Source organism: Lygodium microphyllum, chromosome 13 (genome assembly GCF_053477565.2).
Source record: "Lygodium microphyllum isolate KBCC chromosome 13, Lygodium_microphyllum_v1.1.10, whole genome shotgun sequence".
In the NCBI taxonomy this organism is placed as follows: Eukaryota; Viridiplantae; Streptophyta; class Polypodiopsida; order Schizaeales; family Lygodiaceae; genus Lygodium; species Lygodium microphyllum.
In genome coordinates this window covers 31,790,078-31,798,572 of record NC_141147.1, presented here as the reverse complement: position 1 = coordinate 31,798,572, position 8,495 = coordinate 31,790,078, and the positions used below count along the sequence as shown (strand labels likewise).

The 8,495-nt window shown below is 41.3% G+C and overlaps 1 protein-coding gene across 1 annotated transcript; it reads right to left on the bottom strand.

Annotated features, from left to right (window-relative positions):
• Nucleotides 1-1,958: 1,958 nt before the first annotated feature.
• On the bottom strand, nt 1,959-7,204 carry LOC148026475 (purine permease 3-like). The gene is made up of 4 exons (XM_087690918.1): nt 6,575-7,204; nt 5,807-6,089; nt 4,220-4,819; nt 1,959-3,011 (listed from the first exon to the last, which is right to left on the bottom strand). The coding sequence occupies exons 1-4, from the start codon at nt 6,600-6,602 to the stop codon at nt 2,699-2,701; spliced, it is 1,224 nt and encodes a 407-aa protein (XP_087547044.1). The 5' UTR covers nt 6,603-7,204; the 3' UTR covers nt 1,959-2,698.
• Nucleotides 7,205-8,495: the final 1,291 nt, after the last annotated feature.

Below are 8,495 nucleotides of genomic sequence, written 5' to 3'. Positions count from 1 at the left end.
ATGGAAATACTATTTTTTTAGAGGGGAGGAAAAAAGTTGCTTTTGGGGTGTCAAAATTAGCCTACCATACTAATGTGGCACTTAAGAGAAGTAGGGAGTATAAAGTGGATTTGTAATTGCAAGGTCCCACTAGGCACCACATGTGTGGGTATTAAAAAATATAACTTGATTTGGAGGAAATTTAATGTAAAAAAGTGTGCAAAAAATAAGTATTTCAACTTGTAATACTATTAGGTACCTTTTGAGAAAAAGAAATCCATTTTCTATTAAAAAAATCTTTTAAAGTCATTTTTGGGGGCAAAAATAAAATTAACTTGCTGATGTGACAGTCTTTAAAGAGTAGTGGGTTCCATCTCGGAGGATGGAAAGGGGTAGTTATTAAGGTGAAAAGAAGGTGAGACCCTCTCCTTTCTAGGTGGGGTCCACACAAAAAAGTAGGTTAAAGCTTAAGAATGTGGGGAGGCAAGGGACAAAAAGCCATACAATGATGACCATTGAAGAGGGACTAATCCAAGCTTAATGTTTCCTAATCAATTTCTTGCGAGACCCTTTTTGAGTTTATAATTCCCCTAGTGTAATACCCGTGCTCTTTGATAACACACACACGCACACACACACACACAATGTAAACTTTTGATTACTAGATCAACTTAAAAGCTAAGAATTCACTCTAATTGAGTAAAATTTTAAGGGCCTTAATATATGATATCATTAGATAGAAAGGCCTTTGCATTTATACTTATAAGACTTCATTTAAGAATCTACTCCAAGCATTTAGGTATTGTTTGATGCTTAAGATGCCTATCACACCTTTAATGCTAATTTGAGTTTGAGATTTTCATTCCATGGCTCTCTTACTTCCCATATGAACCTATTAGAAGTACTACGACTACTTCTTTCTTGAACCACCTCATAAAGGTAGGCCCCTGTGATTATATCACCTCATTATGATATAATAACCCTACATGTATCTAAAAGTTTCATTTTGAAATTCTTAAAACCCTTGTGCTTGTATGTTTGTAGTAGCTCCAAGGTATTTAAACCCTCTTTTTCTTAATTGATATGCTACCTTATATGTACATAATTGGTCCCCCTCCCCCCACCCCCTAGTAGGAAAAAAAAGCAATGCAAGTCTCTTGATTTCTTCATTTTAAGACTCGACAATCCCAAACTTTTTAGTTTGTCTTAAAGATAGTTTCCTTTGGAAAAACCTTCATGCATAAAGTACTAGAATGAGGATAATCACAATTGCTTGCACATGAGTGCATGTGCTTGCATCTAGAATGCATGCATCCTCTTATGTGCATCTTTGTGTATGTGTATATTATGGTGAAAGGATGAGCTCTATGACTATGATGTCATATATTTGATTCTATGGATGCAAGCACATTCTCAAAAGGACACATGTGTGCCATCCCCTTAGGTGACTTGTACATTTGCGATATTACAATTTTGATGCCTACAACAATGGGTTAGTATTACCAACATTTAGTGTGTGTTTTGTTCATGTGTGTGCATATTCACCCATTAATGGAGAGATATGCATGCAAGTATTTGATGTAGCACTCACATTACAAGATTTATATATTTTAAAGACTTAGATATTTACTTCCTTGGAGGGGTTCATATATGTGAAGCATTACTATCATGTGTGTTCAAGGCTTAATTTGAAAACCCATGTCTATGGATTTATAATGAATAAAACACACAATTTTCCTATTCAACATGTAAACATTTGCAAAAATAATACTCTCCTGCATGTAACAAAACGTCTAAAAAATGGATTTAAAAAATCCCTATGGTTGAACCCACGTGATATAGACATACATCCATATGAGTAATTGCCCCCTCAAGGAAAATATTTTTCACATCATCCATAGATATCGAGACAAAATCATCATTTACACAACATGAGAATGTGACGTTATTTGGCAAACATTTGGAACTTTGTGTTAAAAAATGTAAGCATGACTACACCAAATGAATAAATCATGTATAGATATAGAGAAGGGATAACTTTTTCCAAAGTAGAGCTGTGTGATATGAAGCCATATGAGTATGCACAAACCCTACACAAAGGTAGATTATTAGGAGTGCTTTCTATGGAACAACCTCAAAAGTTATGAATATACAAATCTCCTTTTAAAAGTGTCACATGGCGAAGAGAGAGAAAGTAGGGCATAATATCTCGTTACAGATATTTTGATACTATTACAGGCACAACTTTGTCATGACACATTTGGAAGGGGCACATAGAATGAAGGGAAAAAGAAGTTATATCATACATGTTGGTGAGGGGCAAACTTTTTTGCCAACTTGGAATATGTGCAGATATTGTCCTTGTGAATGTTGGAAACTTATTGAGTGTTGTGCAAGGGTTGTACAACTCATGCTCTTTTTTGCATTTTGTCATTGTATTTCTTTTTGCCAAAGAAAGGAAGATGGCAACTTTCAAGTTTGAAGGGGTGGTTCAATGTATGAACCAAGAGCGTGTAGAGGTCATTGGGAGAGAGAGAGAGAGAGAGAGAGAGAGAGAGAGAGAGAGAGAGAGAGAGAGAGAGAGAGCATGCGCAAGGCCCTATGATGCATGTCTCTTTTCTTGGACTATAAGGCCATGGGAAAAGTGAACAAAAGAAGGGCACAAAGTTTGAAGTAAGTGTTTCTTACAAATATGAGAAAATTGTAAATCTTGTGTGGGCTAATTGTGATATTCGGGACCTATATCAGGCTCTATAGTTTTTTGGGCTTTGGAGCCAACATAAGCACCATAGATATATGATGTGAAGCCCCACATGGAGAGAAGCATGGCAATGGCTTTGAGGGGAGAGAAACTATCATGGAAAAAGAGCACAGCAAGGACAGGGACAACAGGGAGGGTGGCTGTGAAGAAGATGCAAGACATGAGGGAGGAGGCAAGAAAGATGATTCCAGCAGAGCCCACGAAAAAGAGCTGCCAACCAATGGCAGACCCAGCAAGAGTGGCCCCATATACGCGGGGCCCCAACGCAAACCTGTGTAGTGTTGACAAAAATGTTGAGATTTAGAATGTTGTACACAATAAAGATTTTTAGAAGCTTATACAAAGGTTTTAAAATTCTAAAGAAAGTCACGTCAACGAGCAAGTTTATAGGAATTAAGAGTTGAAATACCTTAGGAGTTCTAAGTTTTCAAATAGTTTGCTTTGAAATAATGAAAGCCTTTTTCTAGTATATGTTATCCCTAATACTAAAACCTTGGCTACACTTTTTCTTTGTTGTTGAAGTGGAGTAAAGTATTAATAATAGTAAAGAAAGGGGTAGATACAAAGGAAAGTACAAAGTTGTTTTAATACTCTAGACTTTTTAAAAATTTGTGGTTCACTTGCCTTGTTGATATTGGTGTAGAGTAATTCAACAGCTTTTTCCTCAAATTTATCAAATCTTAAACATTGCAAATATGGATGCAATGTGGCCTAGATGATATGCACTTTGTTGATTTTAAATTGATGTGCAAGTGTTTTTGTCAGCATTGCACACTAGGGCATTGTTATGCTAATGGTTAGGTCTTAATTAGTACTTCATGTACATTCTTTTCTTACTTTTAAATGCTTGATTCTTCTCCTTATTAACCATCAAAACTAGCAAAATATAAGAAGAAAGACTAGCACAAGGGAATGTACAAGTGCATGGTGTGTCGTCTTGTTTGGAAAAGAATTATGATTTAGAGTAATGTCCTATAGACTTCTTAGTACTTGCTATGAGTTGAGGATGTAGAGGGACTAAAGTGAGATGCATGGGGCACCATGTACATGCCTAGCAGTTGCTATAAAAAGGGCGAACTTGACTTACAAGACTTTAGAAAAGCCTAGTGACGAGGTGTGTGTGGCATGAACCCTATATTGACCTTGAGGGCTATGAAGGATAGGGAAACCTTTTTTTGTTTAATTTTCGTTTTTTTCAACGTGTGGGCAATGTGGAGCTTAAGACTAATGTTCTAAGGCTAGTACTAGTCTACTATGTACTGTTGTGGGTGGTGGTTAGGAGCTTGACTAATGTGTGGGCAATGTAGAGGTTAATTAAAAACTATTATTATTATTATTATTATCTTTATTTATTAGTAGCACGTGTGCAGGTGAGAGTCAAAATCTTTTGTTTTTAAAACCATGGGAAACCTAAGACCGATGGCGATGTTTTTTCCGAGAGAGTGACAGAGACACACGCGCACACACACACAAACACACCTGGAGGCCTCGAGGGCGATGGCTGGGTAGTCATTGTCCGCCCACATGCCGAGCATGGAGAAGGCGGTGGCCATGATGGAGATGGCGGTTTGGGCCTGGACGACGACGGCGAAGGAGGAGCGGCCCAGGACCTTGAGGTAGGTGAGCTCCAGGAGGGGCAGGATGAGGGCGTAGATGGCCGACCCCGCGATGGTCACCAGGAACCCCAGCACGTACTGCCGCTGGCTCGTGCCCGGCGGCCGGTCCGAGTCGGCGTGCAGCCCCAGCAGCACCGCCCCCGCCGTTATCATGAACACCGCGTTCACCACGTACGCCGTCATCTTCTGCCCCACCAGCGCCCACGCGAACAGCGCGTTGAACGCCAGCTGGCTCGCGCAGATGAGCGCGTTCGTCGACGCCGGCAGGTACGACAAGCCCCACGAGTACAGCAGGTTGTCGAACGCCGTCAGGCAGCCCAGCGCCGCGTATATCAGCAGCAGGCGCCCCTTCCGCGGCCTGCTGCCTCCGCCGCCTCCCCGCCCCCGCCCCCGCCAATAGCACACCAGCAGCGCCACCAGATTTATCGGCCAGCCCGCCGTCTGCGTCCACGTGTACAACCACCTGTTTGCCAACACCAATTTTAAAAAACGCAAAACCTTCCGCCACAAGAATTCCAAGGATTTTTTACATTTTAACCCTGTTTTCTTTACCCTTCACTGAATCATAAGCGCGACACTTTAATTACCAGGGCCCTCTTTCTGTTTACCCTTTCTAACCCTCTCTTTGAATTCCATGCGATTACACGTGTTCTGTTACCGAGGGGGTAAAGATGTTTGTAAGGGAATAGATTTGTGCCTCGGGAGATGTGAGACGCAGGGATCGAACTCACGCACCCATAGAACTCAACCCACACTCGATCCACTACACAAGGACCCTATTGACACAAGAGGTAAAAAGCTTTACAGCATCCACAAAAGATTAGCGCTTCAGAAAGGCTAATTTGGGGAAGGGCACAACCATAGTTCAACCATGGTTTGAAGGGTGCCTCTCATGCTCATTTACCCTTCAAGAAACCAGTGGATTCGTGAGAAGCGCTGCTCTAAATTTACCCTAAGTGAACTCCTGGCCTGGGCATTTTCCTCATCTTTTCTTATAATACGGTAATCTCTTAACATAAATAAGTAATACACACATGACTGTTCTACCCAAAGTATTTTAGACAGAGCTGGCCCCTTTCACATACACAGCGTTAGCAGAGCTCCCTTAAACCTTTCCTAAACTGGCCAAAACCTTGAGAATCCATGAGGAAACCTAACCCTTCCTAAGCTACCCAAAACCTCTAGAAACTATACCTGAACAGTTACAGGGTTTTTACCCTTAATCCATGCATTTATCAATTTACATCCCCCCCCCCCTCTCGTTTGTCATTTTTTCCATATAACTCTCTTTTATAAAAAATAAACCCCTCAATTTCATATTTGAAAAAAGAAAGAAAGAAAAAGAACGTATCCCACAAATTTGTCTCATTGATTATATATCGATGCTAAGACCACCTCCCTCGCAACGGAGAGGTCTTAATTCTCGGTTTTTACCATGATCAACGCTCACCTGTGTGAGCCTCCATGGACAAAGTAGAGACGGCCCAGGAGGGTGGCTGAGGACATCCCCACGAGCACCATTGTGAAGCTCATCATTAGCAACCCCCAGTGGCCCAAGCTCTTCCCAAAGTACAGCCGCCTCCTGTCTTCAGAGGTCATAATCGATGGTGCTGCAGGATTAGATGCTGCTGATGGAAGATTAGATGTAATCACCGTTGAGAGCTCATAGGACTCCTCTTGGCTCTGCAATTTTTTGACTTGTGGATCCTCCACTATCACTTTGATTGTCCCTCCTGTGTCAGAGCCCCAAACCAAGGGTTAGTACCTCGACTATTATATTTACACAGACACACACACACACACACAGACAGACATATATTGCATGCTAAGATCAGCCTCAGTGGCATGGCATGGCATACTTAGCTGCCAGCTGCCTTGACAATCGCACAGGTTTTGTCCAACTAACTGGAAGAGACATCATCCCAAAAATACTGTATTACTAGCCTCAATCTCAATTTTGACACCTACGCATTACTTATAAATTGAGGGTCGAGAAGAGTACAACGTGATCAATTCAGGAGTTGTTAACCCCCATTTGATGAGGGGGTTTGCTTAATTGAATAGCACAATTAGCATTCTATCGGACATGGATTTGCAAAGGTGTTACCAGCAGCTGATAATTAACGACTCCATGAGAAATATATGGATTGCACGACAGAATTGGCAAATTTTTGGGGGGGGGGGGGGGGGAGGGGGTGCGAGAGCTGCGTCGACTTACCTGGGGTAGAATCGTCAGAGAGTCCCATATTTGTTGCAGGAGCAGGCTGGTATGACCAAGGTAGTGGGCCGTTTTGGGTGATATGAGAGAGAGAGAGAGAGAGAGAGAGAGAGATCACTCAGTCAATACGCGAGGAGCATGTTTGTTGGGGAGGAAGATCACCACCTCTATTTGTTGAGAGAGAGAGAGAGAGAGAGAAAGAGAGAGAGAGAGAGAGAGAGAGAGAGAGAGGTTGTGTGTGGGAAAATTGTGGCTTGTGTAGTTGGGGAGGGATTTTGTATAGATTTCAGTAAGGCCTCTGCTACACCCCCTGCCTCAAGCTTCCACTGGACATAATTATATGCAAAGATTTTGGACCCATTAAATGCCTTTTAATATCTCTCCCCCTCTGTGCCTACTGCTAGTACCGTGCCCCACATTTCAAGCTTTTGCTGGTTTCTTCAGTTCCAGCTTGACTCGTCTCGAACAGCACAAAACACATCCCGAGAGAGAGAGAGAGAGAGAGAGAGAGAGAGTTCTTTTGTCTCCCTTTGTCCTGTTGAGATGGATAATCATTTGCACAAAGAGAGACAAAAGAACTCTGATCTCCACAGACCAGAATCCATATCTCTAGGAGAAATAGAGAACTCCCTCCCGCGGCCCCCCCCCCCCCTTCCTCTCTCTCTTTAAGACACACGGTTGCAGCAGAATATAAGTTGTCCCTGTCCTTTGGTCCAGATGCAGATTTGGAACAATCTTCATGAAAGCTGCAATCATATCCCAAGGGGCAAGCCTACGTAAGAGGTCCTCTCACATGGTTGTAAGGATGTTTTGCTCAACAATAATGTGCATGGTGATGACCATCATGATGAGAATGATTCAACTACTAGGCCCTCAATAATGATTTAACTTCTAGTACTCTCTTCTCTCTTTGTTCATGTGCACGGCCTTATGAAATCATGATGGGAATGATTCTACCTTCTATGCTCATAATGCCTTGTAGAGTTTCCCACAATGTGGGGTGGTGAAAATAGTATTCCCAAAGAATAACCAAGATCTTAAAGCCTTGGGGGTATTGATTGTTCGAGGACCATCCATGTGGCCTAGATCAAGTAGGCTCAATGGTCACACAAATGAGATCACGCATGGCCTTTACAGATGGACATTCTTGTGGGTGCTGGAGCTGTCAAGCCCAAGCTTATCTTTTCTCTTAGAAAGAAATGTTATCACAAGAAGGTCCCTAGAGATGAGCAATTCTCCACATCCTACAAAATAATAGATTAACTATCCCATTGTGACAAGATTCTAAGGGCCAACGAGTCTCACGCACTCAAGAGGGATCTATTCTAACAATGCTAAGCATTGAAGTGTCCAAAGATTTGCAATATGTATTAAGATTTAGAGAGGAGAACCATTTCTCACTTTTCTCATATGTAGCAAAGGCTTTAAGTTAACCACATGCTACTTTTGTTAGCCCGATATTTCTACTTGCACCTAACATGCGTGTTTTTATTCTCTAAGGACAATCACTTTAAACCCTACAAGCAAAGTTGTTATGGAGTAAGTACTTAGATGGTGCTAAGGGAAAGTTTTCTTTTTGATAATGAGGGTTTAAAGCCTAAGTTGTATAGTGCCACAATGGTGGACGACTTACATGTAGTGATGAGGCACACAAGTTTTAAGAATTGTAGTATTAGACTAGTTGCTATGAGCACAATCAAAATCAAAAGATATCAATCCATTATGTAGGTTGAGAAGGTATTCCATATAGTGTTCTAGTATAGTATATTATTTGCAATAAAAGGCTAAACAAGTCCTTCAGATGATACATATGTTAAGATTTCTAAAATATAAAACAGTCGATCAAGATAATTGAGTCTCTATACATTTTGAGGTTGAGATTTGAAGTTGTCAATAACCATATAATCCCTCAATCTTAATG